We start from the raw sequence: 16,735 nt of genomic DNA, 5'->3' as shown, positions 1-16,735 counted from the left end.
TAAAGGAGTATTGGATTTTAAATGATTTTGTATTTTGAGCAATTTTTAGATAATATTTGAATAATTGTGGTTCTTTTGTGGAGGCCAAAAATTTTATGGTTATGAAATAATTATGAAATTTGATTGTGAAAAGAGATTTGAGCATGTTATAATTTTATGAAATAATATTTTTAGTATCCATCAAGAGTAATCCAGATAGGTGGCTTTAATTAAAGTCTGTATTTAGTGAGAAATACGACATGTGTACACAGTTGAAAGACCTATCGGGTATGGCAAAGAAGTGTTGAGTAAGACCATGCGGGATAGGCAAATTATGAGATATCTCGATTCTATTATATTGTGGGGATTGATACATACGAGGATTATCTCTCGGATGGATACGGTTTGTGAAGTACTTATTGAGATACGATTTATGAAGTATTTATCGAATTACGGTTGATTTGAGTAAATGGTTAATTGCAAATCTATTGATTTTGTTTAGTTGAGATTTTAAACAAATAAATATATATAGCTATTTTGAATACAAGTTTTGTATTAAGGATTTTAATACAGTTTTACAATGTGTCATATTTTGAGACATAATGTTTATAACAAGCTTATGATATTTTAAAGTGCATATTTGGTTAAAAGTAGTATTTTGAGTATTTTATTATGGTTTAATCCATAAAGTGTTCATTTTTAAGAATATAAATTTTATATGATGCATTTTGAAAACTAAACTATATATATATAGCTATTTTGAGTATAAGTACTTTATGTAGTTGATAATTGCTTACTGAGATTTTTGGTCTCATCTTTTTTTTTTAAATGTTTTAATGTTTTTAGGTGAGAAAGTACATGATAGAGAGAAGGTTTCCGGCCGATTAGACGAGGATCGGAAGTTGTTGCTTATTGTTAGAATTATTATTAGAACTTTAGTATTTAATTGTAATATGAGGAAGTTGGTAAATATGTTGAGGTTTTAATGTAATAGGAATATGAATTTGTTTAGAATATACATTTAAGAGGAATACCAAGAAACGTGATATTTATGATATTTGGAGACTATTAAGTATTGATTGTGATCTTTCTATTTCACGCCCGATGCCGATTGGGGTCGTTCCGGGTCGAGTGTGACAGTTTGGTATCAGAGCCTAGGTTAAATTCTTCGGACCTAAGGTTTATAGTAATTGAGGAATATCAATATTTGGTGATAGCTAAGAAATAGTTGATAACAATTGAGGAATATGGATATTTGGTGAAAGCTAAGAAATAGTTGATAACAATTGAGGAATATGGATATTTGGTGATAGTTAAGAAATAAATTGAATTTTTTTTTTTGAGGATTTAGTAACTACTTAGTGAGTTGTAAAAATAAGATTTGGTGGTTAATAATATTTGGATGTATGCAAATTAGTAAGTTATCGGATATTTGGTGACACGGGTTACATACATTATATTAAGTATGAATTGAAATTGATATTTAAGAGGTTATTAGATTGAAATAAGGATTATGAGACTTTGAAATGGTTTGATGAGTTTGTGTTCTTAGGAGTATACGAAATTGAGAAAATGAGGAATTGAAGCTAATAGATCTGTGATTAAGAAAGAGAAAATATGGAGATTTCAATTAATTGTTTTGGAGGTTGATTAATAATTGAAAGATTATAATACGAATTTAGTGTATTGTAGAATATGAAGTTGAACAAATGAGATGTGAAATTTAAATTATTGTTTTATTGGTGAATTTCATTGGGTTGAGGTTTGGAATTAATAAGAGTTATATATATATATAAATGATGTTTAGAGAAATACTGATGTTGGTGATCAATGATAAATAAAGTGGGAGAAAATTCTTAGAGTTCATGATTTGATGATTAATACATGAAAAAAATATTGCTTGAGGAAATAATTAGGATATGAATGTTGAGGAGAAAATTCTTTGATCTTAAGCACAGTTGAGGATACATATATTGACATTTAAATTTTTATAGTACTTTTATCATAGTCAAATTATTTTTAATTGAAGTTTGGAGGATTATAATTTAAGTTTATACAATGATCAAATTGAATGTTTATAGGTCAAATGAGAAAATCAAATGACATTATAGATTTATTGACTTCTATATGTGTAAGGGTATCATTTGGAGTTTGGAGAAAAAAAAATTGATTATCGTAATTTAGGTACTATATATTTCTTGACTATATGGTTTGGAGAAACGATTGAAGTTTGTTTGGTTGGATTAATGGTCCATATGGTGGCGAATATATAAAAAAATAGTATAGTAGTTCAATTGAATTTGAGGAATTAAATGGAGAACTATAAAAGTGATATTGACATTAAGATTTTATGAAATTCGTTTTATTGATAGGAAATTGTATTATAATAATAAAGTTTATATTGGATTGATGAGGATGATTGAAGATTATAATATAAATCATGATCGAAGTGAAAAAAAAAATTACAAATATATGTATTATTATTATGATGAAATAAGATTATATATTGATGCAAAATCATTGATTCGGATTATTCGAAGTTTAATAAAAATATAATATCGTACATATTAGTAGTTTAAAAGTGATTTTTTTTAGAAGTTTATAGAGTTTGGAGATAGGTGAAATATATTTGATATATATGCAATTGATGAAATCAATTGTGTTTTAAATCTATTAAAGTGAGATTTGGTTTAATGCTAGGAGGATATGAACATAAAGTGTATCATATTATATAAAATTGAACAAATGATATTTGAAGTTTTATTGTGGATTTATTGGTGATGAAATTAACTAGGTTCAAGTTTAGAGTTACTAAGAGTGATGTATAAATAATTGTTACAGTGATGTGGATATTGATAAATGATTAAGTTAATGGAGGGAAACATTAGAATTTGTGGTCTTATGATGATTATGAGGAATCTTGATAATTTGAAATAACTTTGTGATCTTAGAGATTATTTGAGGAAGAAAATTAAGATAGATTGCAGAATATGAATTTCGAGGATGAAATTCTTTAAGGTGGAGAGAATTGTCAAATCCGTGTCCCTAATTTCAGTTATTATATCCTAATATTAGGTTATATTATAATTATTTATTGCTTGGAGAGTTAATTGGATATTATAGATATAGTTTGGAGGCCAATTTCATATTTTAAGTGTAAAATTAAAAGTTTAGGGTAAGTTTTAAAAGAAGTTAAAGTTTAGAGGGACCAAAAGGGAAATTTTCCCTTATTGGAAACATAAATCACACATTTTAAGACTCTATTTTCGTGCATATCAGTTGCATGTATTCATCCAAAATCATTTTGATGTCCATCTCATTCATCTCCTCCTCCTTTCTTCTTCATACATCTCAATTTACATAGATTCAATGATCTTATGATATCCGGAGTTTCCGTGGTCCGATTGAGCCGATTTTTTTACAGTAGCTTCTAGACATCCCAATACACATTATGATCCATGTGATTTTGATTTGGAAATTTCTATCATTGGTTCGACCTAGTCTGATTAGAGAGGAAGATTTGAGGTTTTCGTGTGTTTTTCCCTCAATTATGGCTAAAGTAAGTAACTATCAACTACCCTTTTAAGTTTTTATGTATATATATGTATATATAACTCTATATTTTCCAGAAATTAAAATTTTGTAGTGATTTTTGACATGCATTTGATTAATTGGAGTTTTTATGATTTAGTTTTTAACATGAGCTTAAAGTTAAGCTCAGGTAATTATATATGTATTTGCATGTCAATTTCAACCTATAATATATGTTTATGTATATGTGATCTAAGTTTGGTTTTGATGAACTTAGTATATTTGATATTTGTGTAAGATTTGATATTTTTGAAGAGTTAAAATTCAAAGAAAAGTGTGTTGAGAAACTTTATTGATAATTGATTTATGAACAATGGTATATTTATATATTAAGTGATTTTCTATAAATTTATTTCTCAAAGTAAATTTTAGTTTTAATTTTTTTTTAATGAAAGATTGGGACGCGATTAAGAGGTTAGACATCCCAACTAGGTTGGCACCCCTAACGCACTTAATCAACCCTGAATATTATTAATAAAAAAAGAAAATTACAAGAGGGGGAAAAAATTAAAGGAAACGAATATGAGCAACATTACAAAGGTCATCGAAAACATGAAATTGACAAAAATAAGGCGCAGAGTGCCACCAGTGGAGCGCTGACGCAGATTTGCCAAAACAGGCAAGACGATCCGCAGCTTGATTACCTTCCCTGAAGATATGAGTGATTATGCAGTTCATAGACGAACAACGTGATAAGCAGTTTAACCATTCTTGCTTAATCCTCCATGGAACCGCAGTAGATTTTTCACTTAGCAACTTAACCGCATATGCCGAGTCCGATTCAATCCACAAATTGTGCCAGCCTCTTTCCCAGGCAACTTCAATAGCAAAGGCGATCGCCATCAGTTCAGCCGTATGAGCATAAGAATCGGCAATGGGAAAGGCGAAACAGCCCATTACAAAACCTCTTCCGTTTCTGAAAATCCCCCCAGCCCCAACGATGCCAGGAGCACCCTCAGCAGCCTCATCGGTGTTAACCTTAATCCAGCCTGTTAAAATCCCCCCAGCGCCAGCTTAATTAAAGATTGTTAAAGTTGCAATTTTGATGAATTTATGATTTATTGAAATAAAGTATATATATGATGATTTATGTGCTATTTTTAAGAAAATGAAGTTAATTTTGATAAGTATATTTTTAAATTATATATTGGTGATTTTAGTTCAATCATGATTTATGATTTAATATTTTGAAAATTGATTGAGTAAAGGTATTGAGAAAACTTTATGATGTTGATTTATGAGTTATATATATATATATATATATATATATATATATATATATGTTTACATATATATATTTCTGATTTTAGTTATATTAAAGGAGTATTGTATTTTAAATGATTTTATATTTTGAGCAATTTTTAGAGAATATTTGAATAATTGTGGTTCTTTTGTGGAGGTCAAAAGGTTTATGGTTATGAAATAATTATGAAATTTGATTGTGAAAAGAGATTTGAGCATGTTATAATTTTATGAAATAATATTTTTAGTATCCATCAAGAGTAATCCGGATAGGTGGCTTTAATTAAAGTTTGTATTTAGTGAGAAATACGGCATGTGTACACAGTTGAAAGACCTATCGGGTATGGCAAAGAAGTGTTGAGTAAGACCACGCGGGATAGGCAAATTATGAGATATCTCGATTCTATTATATTGTGGGGATTGATACATATGGGGATTATCTCTCGGATGGATACGGTTTGTGAAGTACTTATTGAAATACGATTTATGAAGTATTTATCGAATTACGGTTGATTTGAGTAAATGGTTAATTGCAAACCTATTGATTTTGTTTAGTTGAGATTTTAAACAAATAAATATATATAGCTATTTTGAATACAAGTTTTGTATTAAGGATTTTAATACAGTTTTACAATGTGCCATATTTTGAGACATAATGTTTATAACAAGCTTATGATATTTTAAAGTGCATATTTGGTTAAAAATACTATTTTGAGTATTTTATTATGGTTTAATCCATAAAGTGTTCATTTTTAAGAATATAAATTTTATATGATGCATTTTGAAAACTAAACTATATATATTTTGAGTATAAGTACTTTATGTAGTTGATAATTGCTTACTGAGATTTTTGGTCTCACCTTTTTTTTTAAATGTTTTAATGTTTTTAGGTGAGAAAGTACATGATAGAGAGAAGGTTTCCGGCCGATTAGGCGAGGATCGGAAGTTGTTGCTTATTGTTAGAATTATTATTAGAACTTTAGTATTTAATTGTAATATGAGGAAGTTGGTAAATATGTCGAGGTTTTAATGTAATAGGAATATGGATTTGTTTAGCATATACATTTAAGAGGAATACCAAGAAACGTGATATTTATGATATTTGGAGACTATTAAGTGTTGATTGTGATCTTTCTATTTCACGCTCGATGCCGATTGGGGTCGTTCCGGGTCGGGTGTGACAACTTATGTGTAATAGAATCAATATCCGTTAACTTTCCATCTATTTTGGATGTGATTTTACTAATTGGGATAAGTGGGGGGCCAAATGTGACCAAATAATAGATCAATGACCAAAAACACAAATTTTTGATAGGTCAAGAGTCAAATGGTGCCTTTTGCCTTTAAAGTGTGTTTGTTTTTCATTTCCAATGAGTGTGGAGTTTCTATGATGACATTTGTTGAATATATTGTAAGAGATATTCCAAAGTTTGTTAAGGATACGTAAGACAAGGCTTACAACTTTGTTTTACTATTATAGGAATGTCAAACGTGTTGAAGAGTATGAGAGCAAGGATGAATTTTTTTGCATCCTATTTTGACGCTGATGTGATCGAGGAATAATTTAATCGTATTTTATGTATAAATTAATTTTTTTATTGAAGATGGAGGCAGTCGGAGGAGAATCCCACCGCCTGGTCCAGAATAAAAAGAAAAGAAAATTGTTCATACAATATTCAAAATCATAAAAAGCAAAATAAAAGCTAACGAAACCGAAACTGAATGACATAATTACAATCATTAGAAATTACATGCCTGCAAAATGACGGAGCTGGGTTCCACAAATGCAGAGTAGTAGAAGTGACATTGTAACGAGCAAGACAATCAGCGGCTTTATTACCTTCGCGAAAAATATGAGTGATCACTAACTGCAAACCAGAGCATAATGATTTGCCTTTCTTCCATCTAGGCCTTAAATGCCAGGGAACTGAGATGTTATTGTACCTAAAGAAATACTACAATTTAAAAACAACATTAATATCGTATTTTGTTGTAAATAAAAGTTTTTTTAATATTAATTGATTTTTTAGTTGAACTATATTTTAACCTGTTTGAAATTACTTACATTGAATTTCATTTCATTCAATCACTTTTAATACTTGTTAAGGACTTTCTATTACTCTTTATTTGTGTTGAAAGTCGATTAACCATTCTATATACTTGTTTTATTATCGGTTTTTGAGCAACTTTAGTTTTAAAAAACTATGATGTGAAAGTCGTTTACAGTCATGTTTAAGTTACTTTTAGCATGTTTTATTTTGTATCAGCACTTTCATTGACGTGCATTTACTTTTATTCAATTTCATTCACTTTCTTTTGCTTTTAATTACTTTCAATCACTTTCTACTTATTACAAGAAAATTGAAATCAACTGAAATTAAATTATTTTATTTGTAATTGTATTTAAAATATTTTATTTGTAATTGTATTTAAAATCGTGCTTACAGTGTTATTATTTATGAAACATTCTATTGTTGTTATTTTCTCTTAAGTGTACTTTGTAGATATTGTTCATAATGTTTTTGTAGTAGGTGTTTATAAATGTTTTGAAAGTTATGCACTTTAACCTTTTTGTATGCATATTAAGCTTTTTAATGCATGTTTGTTAATGTTTTATTGTGTTTTGAATCATTTTGATTTTTCTTTTTAATTTATTTTATTTAAATGCAATTAATTTCTTCCACTTTAAATTTATTTTGAGAAGAGATGAATTTGTGAGTTTTTTTGTTTTGTTTTATTACGTTTCCGAAGTTTTTTTAAAGTGTATTAGACATTATTTTTTTTTGTTTTATTAATCAATGGTTTGAAATTGATTTAAAACCGATTCCATCCACTTTTATTGGATTTTGTCGAATTTATATTGATTTGATATGATATTGAAATTGAATGAAAGTGCATGAAATATGATATTTTTGTTGTTTTATTTATTTATTTGATTGTTGTAGTTTTTTATTTTTAATTGTTTTAAAATGCCTTGTCATATTTTTAAAGGATTTTTATTTATTTTTAACTGAATGAGAATCACAATGATGTTGTTCTATTATTTCCGAGTTTCTGTTCGGTGAGCTTTTCAAGCTGGATTTGTTGTTTTCAAATTTTGTTGAATCTCTATATTTGTAATTAAAACACCAGTTCTTATAGATTGTTGTCATATTGGAGAGATTGGAGTTTTCATAGAGAGATCAGATTTGAAAATGCTTTTATCTCGAGTTTATGTACATATATAGCGATCAAATTTGAAAATACTTTTATCTCTAGTTTATGTAGCTTCATTCTGATATGAAAACAATTTGAAATTTGTCTCAATAGTTCGAGCCCATCCTAGCACAACCCACCCTTGTATTATATGCATTTTATATATGTATTTATTATCTTTATTTAATTTTTATTATTTTAAGGCTATGGTTACTTTGTTTTTAACAAAGTAAGCCTTACTTTGTGTGTTTTCACCATTGGATTAATTTTTTAATCCATCATCCAATGGTGAAAACACACCAAGTAATTGTATTTTGTCAAAAACAAAGTAACCATAGAAGGCATCTTTGTTAAATATTTTTTAGTTATATAAAATTATTTTTATTGAGTTTTATTAAATTATTAACTAAAATTTTTTTTTTGGTAGGACAAGGAAAAAAAAACAAACAAACAAAACGAAAGCCTAACCCGGGATCAGCCTAGGGTGGCTGACCCCAACCCTATCCTCAAGCAGAAGGGACAAAATAGAAGAAGGAGGAATAGAAAGGGTAGAAACACCTAACATCCCCCCATGCCCAGTCGCAGCCAAGCAATCCGCCACACGGTTTTGCTCCCTAAAAATATGGGAGAACCTAATAACCTCAAAAGCAGGACGAAGCCTCAAAATGGCTTTGATAAGGTTCTGGCAAGAGAGATAAGAAACTTGGGAAGCAGAAATCCTATTGATAGCCTCAAAATTGTCAGATTCCACCACCAGCTTCTTAATTCCCATGCGAATGGCAAGCTTAATACCTGACAGAATCCCCCAGAGCTCTGCAGAAAAGGTCGAGCCCAATCCCAAGTTATGGGTAAACCCAGCCAGCCAAGCTCCACCAGCATCCCGAAGAACTCCTCCAGCAGCAATTCTGCCATTGCTAAGGCAGGAGCCATCCGTATTCAACTTCACTACCCCTTCAATAGGCTTACTCCAACCAACCAAGTGGACCACCTTAGCCGGGGAGGGATTACCCAGGGGCTCCCCTTTAGAACTTTGCAAAATAACCGAAAGTTTTTTGGAAAAGAAGTTTAATAAATCAGGAATAAAGGTAGTTTTCTTAGCAAATAACTCATCATTCCTCCATTTCCAAATATGGTGACAGATAAGAGCAAAGAAAATGTCGCCGTGCTCCATATTGGCCAATAACTTCCCCTTAGCGCCCTCAGAGAACCAGTCAATTGCAGAATGAGCCATGAAGGGAGGAAGGGTATGGGCAGGAAGAACCCCCTCCCAAATCTTCTGACTATTAGGGCAATCCCTCAGAGCATGGCAAAGTGTCTCCGTATGACCCCTGCATCTACTACAGGTTCCTGATTCAGTCAAGTGCCTCCTCTGCCTATCCACATTGGTGAGCAGCCTGTCTTTAACCCCTAACCACAAAAAACTCCTAATTCGATAAGGGATTTTAAGGGCCCAAATAGTCTTCCAAATCTCCAAAGGAGGATACTCCCTACTAGAGGAAAAGGCTTCATAGGCCGATTTACAAGAATAGATGCCATTATTAGACAAAGCCCAACAATGTTTGTCTTTATCCTCCTCGAGGTTGCTGACCTTAACTCCTCTAATTTTCAGGAGGGTTTCCAGACTAAGGAAAGAGTCAAACTTAGACCAGATCCAGTCACCCTCCGAATCCACCACATCAGCAACCTTCTAGTGACGGATATTACTAGGCGGAGGGGATCTACACACATCAATAAGGGGTTTATCACCAATCCAGGTGTCCTCCCAGAAGCTAATGGATCTACCATTGCCCACCTCCAGCCCAATCCCCGTACAGAACTCAGCAAAAACTTCACTAAGCCCTTTCCAAAGGAAGGAGCAGGTGACAACCCTCTCCTTCGGACCACCGAAGATTTTGTCTTTCCGATATTTGCCGTACAGAAGACGGACCCAAAGAGAGGAAGGGAATTGCCACATCCTCCAAAGGAGCTTCATTAAGAGGACTTTATTATTATCCTTCGCATGCCTTATACCAAGCCCCCCCTGTTTTTAGGCTGGCAGGCCTCTTTCCAAGGAACCAGGTGGACCTTTTTTCCCTCACCTGACTCTCCCCACAAGAACCGCCGGTTAATCTTATCAAGGTCGTTAAGAATCGGCTCAGGAAGTTTACAAGCTTGCATGATGTGGTTAGGGGCTGCGCAGTTGACAGATTGGATAAGGGTAAGGCGACCAGCAAGGGAAAGAGAATTAGCTTTCCAGCTAGCGCACAAACCGTTAGTTTTATCCAAAATGTCTTTAAAAGAGGCTTTAGAGACCCTCTCACTATGAAGAGGAACCCCGAGATACTTACCCAAAGATTGGGTCAGGGGGATGCTAGAGACTTCACTAAGTCTTCTGCACAAGCCGTTATCCATGTTATTAGAACAAAGCATACGGGACTTTTGAATGTTAATCTTCTGGCCAGAGGCTTCACAAAAGCACTTGAGGATATCCATCACAATCTTAATTTGCTCCACACTCCCCTCCACAAAAAGCATCACATCATCAGCAAAGAACAAATGAGTAATAGGAGGGCAATGTCTATTGATGGAGACAGGGTGGAGACTCCCCTTGTTAACTGCTTCTTGAATCAGGTGAGAGAGTCTTTCCATGGCAATGACAAACATGAAAGGGCTCATAGGATCCCCTTGTCGAATACCCCTGGAGGGAGAGAACTCTTTAGACATGTCCCCATTAATCATAACCTGGAAAACAGGGGAGGAGATACACTTCTCAATCAAATTCCTCCAGCTCTCCGGGATACCAGCTTTGGCTAAACTATCCAGAAGAAAGTTCCAGTTAAGCCTATCGTAGGCTTTCTCCAGATCTAGTTTAAGAGCCACAATCCCTCTCTTCCCTTTCTTAATCTTCATAGAATGGACAACCTCCTGGGCAATCACAACGTTATCCATCATTTGTCTGCCAGGAACAAAGCTCCCTTGGTTCTGGCTGATAATGTCTGGCAGGATCATCCGGATCCGGTTCGCCACAATCTTGGTAATAGCTTTATACAAAACATTACAGAGGCTGATAGGTCTCATCTGAAGGAAGGAGGAGGGCTTATCAACCTTAGGAATCAGAACAATGAGGGTTTTATTAACCAACCTAATATCATTAGAACCAGCAAAAATTCCTAACACAAAACTGTAAATCCCCTCTTTTACAGTATCCCAGTGCTTATGAAAGAAACTAGCAGGGATGCCATCAATCCCAGGAGCCTTAGTGGAACCAATACTGGCAAAGGCCAAATCAATTTCCTTGAGATCAATTGGATGGAAAGCTTCCCTAATAGCATCCTCCCCTAACTGAGGAAAGGACGTCTCAGAGAAGGCACTCTCCAAGAACACCTCTTCTTCTCTGAACAGATCTTGGTAGAAGTCAAGAGCAAGGCGCCGAATGTCCTCCTCCTCAAAAACCCAACTACCATTAGTATCCTTGATAGCATCGATCCTATTCCTCTGTCTTCTAATGATAGTGGAGAGGTGGAAGAATCTGGTATTCCGGTCCCCGTAAAATTTTAATTTGGTGTATTTTTATTGTTTATATTTATATTTTAATTTTAATTTTAATTATTTTTTAATATAAATATATTTTAGTTAAGCAAATTGGGCTGAGTTTGGGAATCCATTTTCTTATCTTTAACCTAGACCTAAATATTATGTAAGGTTATCTGGACTTGGATAAAGCATAAAAATCTGATTAGGTACAATCTGAATCCATCCCAACTCGTGAACATGTATAGATACTATAATGGGAGGCCATTAGAATATTCAGATACTTTTATGTGAAAAAATGAAAATCGTATACGAAACTATGAAATGGGTTATAGGTTGGATACCATTCTATTTTTTCTGTAAGAATGCTTTTCAAAAATTGGGCTAATTACTAATTTAGCCTATTTGAAGAGATCCATTAACATATTTGACCCACTTTGTTTTCATCTCACTAAATTAGACACTTTCATCCATTTTGGACAAAAATACCCTTATTTCAATTCACTTTCTTCCTCAGATTCTCAACGTCTTCTTCGCCATCCCAACCTGGTGAAAAGACGGTGGTTTATAGAGAGAATAGATTATGTTTCGTTCAACCTTTGAAAAATTAATGTCTACGGAAGAGGATTAGGATGGAAAACTCAAAAAAATGAGAAAAAAATCTAACAATTGAACTGCTGCGATGTCACATTTGTGATGAATTCATCACAAATGCGATAAAAATTGTCACATCTGCGACAAGAGTTGGCACATTTATGACGAAATGCGACAAATTTCATCACAAATGCGACAATAATGGAGGAAACTGAAACAACACCGTTACAGAGGAATAAAGAGGCAAGACCAACGAGAAAAGCAAACGTATAAACTAAATACATACCATTTCTACGGGAAATTGCATATAATACTTCAATAATCTCAAAAATCGCTAACGACTAGTATCATAAATTGAAGAAGATGAACCGATCTAATAGAATGAAGCAGAAGAAGAAGTGGGAGAAAGAGCAGATGGATCGATCGAATAGAACTAAGGATAATTTTGTCCAAAATGGATGAAAATGTCTAATTTAGTGAGATGGAAGCAAAATGTGTTAGATATATAAATGAACTCCTTTAGTTGAGCTAGATTTGTAATTTACCCTCAAAAATTACACTAATGATTTTATTTGTTTTGCTTCCATTTAAGAAATTTTTGCCTTTTTACACCTCATAATACTTGCCATTCATACAAAGTCTCATTAGGTTTCTCACTACTCCATTAAATTAAAACTGAAAAACTAGTAAAAAAATATGTCGTGACCCACGATTATGAAAAATAATTAAAACCTACTCGTATTTTTGTACATGACATTGTTAAAAATCGATACAATATATAAATAAATAAATCTGGAAAGAAACTAATAATTGACATTTTACTTTTTTACATTGAAAAATTTCAATTATAGAAGGCAATGATTGAAAGTGTTGTCCTATTTAGCAGCATCGCCACCATCTCTCTTTCCAGCAAGAATCATAGAAATCTGAAGACCTCTACTAAAGGCTTGATTGAAGAGCAAACGAGTTTGGAACTCAGAAACAAAAGGAAACCATGAAAGTATGGCTATGGGCATGAATAGTAATATTCCCATTATATACTCGTATCCTCTTGCTAACTCCTTTATTGAATCCCATAATCCTATCTTCTTGAACAGAGGCCTGCAAGCTTGCCCAATCTGACACAACCCAAATCCAAAAATAAGTGGATTTTGATCAGGAAAAAACAAGTACAAGTTTGAAATTTGAAGTTTGAAGTTACCAGAAGAATGGCCCAGCCTGTTGGCATGAAGGCAAGCAGGGATGCAAACAAGTCCGATATTGTGAGTCCCCAAACCACAAACAACACTGTCATCACTGACATGAACCCAAGGAACAGAAGGGCCTTTAGCATTCTGAACATCAGCTGGAAATCTAAACCAAATTTTCTTCTGCCCATTGATACCATCTAATACCACCCACCAAAATAAACAATTATTAAGTATCAATATTCATTCACCTTGGAACCAAAAAACACATCCAAATATACGTACCTTTAATACCAGAAGAGCACTTATCAGAACTGCCCAAGAAAGCCCATAAACCTACAAAAGGCAAAACAAATATTGTTCAAAAATATGAAAGTTAAGTTGGTCACAGATAGATCATATATATTCATACCAGTATGCTTTTGTTGCTGTGGAATATGTCAAGGTGGTAGACGATACCATATTGATATATAAAGAAACGAAAAGCAAGGATTATCTCTAGTATTCGGCCCCTTATATTCGTGTGTTTAAGATGCTCTTGTTCTCCATCCCACCAAGATTCCCAACTCATATTAGTAGGGATTCCGATACCACCACGATTCCCCATCCACCTTTTCCAATCTGTCCAATCATCCACTGTTTTTTGCCAGTCAAAACCAGAAGGGTTGAAAACAAATGGAGCAAACAACCAAGATACTACCAGAAACCACATTGAGAATGTCACGAACAAATAAAGACTTGAACTTCTATATGATTCCCCATATACTTCATATATCACCAAAAGTATAATCAGCTCCAGTCCCTTTACAAAGTGACTTCGTGAGTACGTCCTGTAGTTTTCCGCAAACTTCATATGAAAAACAACAAACCCACGACCAGTAGCTCGGTATTTTGAACCACCATGCAAAATTGTTCTCCCAAAGTAATGGGCCTTTGTTCCAAGCTGAAAAGTGAAGAATACTGAGGCCAACTGCAACTGCATAATGATGAAATCACCCAAAGCAGTACGAAACCCTTTCTCCAAACCTATTTCCATAACCATGGGTAGCACTAACAATAAGCCCAACTGGAAGACGGACTGAGTAGCTAGGGCCTCTTCAAGCGCCTTGCTTTGACGTATGATTGGGTTCGTCAAAATCGCGTGCTCTAGTCCACTCATTACCATGTATAGACGCCCATATAAGAACACGTATACAGTGAGCACAGTTAGCTGTAATGAAAAAAAATTACAAATTTAGTGAAATTATAGTCATCACTTCATGGAGTTAAAGCAGGATTTATTGGAAAACATGCATATGAGATATATATATATATATATAAGGCCAGATAATTTTTAATAGCACACAACCGTAATGCAGGATCTAAGCCTAAGCTTGAAATCGAACAAAGCAACAACTTCAAATTTATTCAACAGTTAATACAAATTACAATCTTGACTTTAGTGGAAGGAAAATGGCTTTACCAACTATTAGGATGAATAAAATAATCTAGTCCAATTCCAAACTAGGTCCAGTCGTACGCGATCCTTAATAATTACCTTGGCATTTATTTGCACCAGATAACTGCAATTCCCAAATTTCTCTTTGAGGCGTAAAAAAACAAGGGAGGAAAAAAAGGAAAAAGAAAAAGAGGATAATTTGGAGGGAATCAGGTTGTCATCTTTAAAAACTGCTGCGAAAAAGTTAAAACTACACAACTACCATCCTCGAACGCAAGCTACTATACATCAATGTTATTCCCACTCTCTCAATTCTCCGAACTGATAAAATAAAATATCTAGACTTCCACGAAATTAAAGATTTCCATAAAATATACCTCATGTCAAGAAACCAATTAACCTAAAAGCTTAAGCTATTATTATCTTTGACACACCCTGCATGCAAATGTGCGTTGACCTTAAATGGTGTACATTACAGGCCCACTCCATCAACCTTAGGTTTAAGAGGCTTTGATACTACGTTAACAAACCAATTGACCTAAAAGATTAGGCTAATAGATAAGGTCCAAGAATAGCTTTTATTATTATCTTAGACACCTCAAACTAACTAAATAAGGGACTAGTTAAGAAACAAGGGAAAAAAATTCAATGTACCATGCTACTAAAGTATAAACCAACTGTTGTCAAGTAGAATGACAGCATTATGTAGAAGTCAAACTAACTAAATAAGGGACTAGTTAAGAACAATGGAAAAAAATTCAATTTACCATGCTACTAAAGTAGAAACCAACTGTTGTGAAGTAGAATGACAGCATTCTGTAGAAGTCAAACCGGCGTCCAAGTCTATAAACATCACGGCTGAGTGTCTGTTCTCCATTTCCATTTGCAACCTTTGCTTCAAAAGATGATATCTGATTCATTCCCACATCACGCCCCTTGCCTACTTGTATGTATTCATGATGCGTTATGAAACCCCCACGAAGAGTTGAATTATACCCTGAAGAGATTGACATGCAGAGTTAAATTATACCCTGAAGAGATTGACATGTTTAACCTTCACAGTATACCGGTAAAGCCAGTAATCATCGGGTGAGCTTAAACATACCGGAAAATATGTCCTCACTCAAGTTTATTATTTTCGAAGCTTTGCTGATGCCACCCCTTGTTATGTGGAAGATCCTATCAAATATATCAGGATGACCATAATGGAATCGGACCCTGTACAGTCAGAAGGAAAATTTTAATAGATTCTTAAACAAAGAAGAAAAGTATTCCTGGTTATGTGAAGGTTCTACATTATAGTTGGAAAGTAAGAAGCAATAATACATGTTGTAGTTGGATTCATTTGACAGGATAATCGCAGATGACTGTCCAACTCAGCGAAGTGTCCAATGTATATAAAAACAAAATTGTTTACCAGAGTACCTGTCTTGGGGTTTTTTCTTTCCCTACTCATTAACTATTATATTGCAAGTGTAAAGCAGAAGCTGAACACCGAATTCTAGTTCTTATTATCATTCATACAATTTTATTTACTTTGCAGACAATTTTATGTCCACGGGAAGAATACACGTGTATGAAGGCAAAATCCTTAGCATGACACCAGGAAGTTCCTAGGCACCAACCTATAAGTATATACTTGTCAAGATCTGAAAGCTTATCTCCAACACACCCTTCCGCATGTGAATGCCTCTCTTGAGCTTGAAGCTCTTAAATCAGGGCTGTTAGAAACCTTCAGGAGCTCGCCTGGGCTATTGGGCAAGGCTGAAGCGCCCTGCAAGCCCCTCGGCGAGGCTCCTTCAAGGAGGTGCCACCTAAGCGAACGCCTAAGGGGCGGCCCGGTCGCATTACGCGTCCCCGCTGAGCGAGGGTCCGGGGAGGGGTCCCACCACAAGGGTGTATTGGGGGCAAGCCTTCCCTTGCCAATTTAATTGGCAAGAGGCCGCTCCTAAGACTCGAACCCGTGACCTCTGGTCACACGACAACAACGTTTTACCGT

General features: G+C 33.9%; 1 protein-coding gene across 1 annotated transcript in view; it reads right to left on the bottom strand.

Annotated features, from left to right (window-relative positions):
- Nucleotides 1-12,823: 12,823 nt before the first annotated feature.
- Nucleotides 12,824-16,735, bottom strand: part of LOC136205260 (callose synthase 7) — a 31,633-nt gene continuing 27,721 nt past the window's right edge. Inside the window, exons 37-42 of the mRNA XM_065995783.1 lie at nt 15,842-15,954; nt 15,504-15,733; nt 13,711-14,508; nt 13,584-13,634; nt 13,313-13,498; nt 12,824-13,229 (exon numbers count right to left, since the gene is read on the bottom strand). Coding sequence (XP_065851855.1) covers nt 12,987-13,229; nt 13,313-13,498; nt 13,584-13,634; nt 13,711-14,508; nt 15,504-15,733; nt 15,842-15,954 — 1,621 coding nt within the window. The 3' untranslated portion in view covers nt 12,824-12,986. The remainder of the gene's footprint in view (nt 13,230-13,312; nt 13,499-13,583; nt 13,635-13,710; nt 14,509-15,503; nt 15,734-15,841; nt 15,955-16,735) is intronic.

The sequence above is a fragment of the Euphorbia lathyris genome, chromosome 1, assembly GCF_963576675.1.
Source record: "Euphorbia lathyris chromosome 1, ddEupLath1.1, whole genome shotgun sequence".
NCBI classification, from domain to species: domain Eukaryota; kingdom Viridiplantae; phylum Streptophyta; class Magnoliopsida; order Malpighiales; family Euphorbiaceae; genus Euphorbia; species Euphorbia lathyris.
The sequence above is the reverse complement of the archived record's forward strand: the minus strand, read 5'-3'. Positions and strand labels throughout refer to the sequence as shown.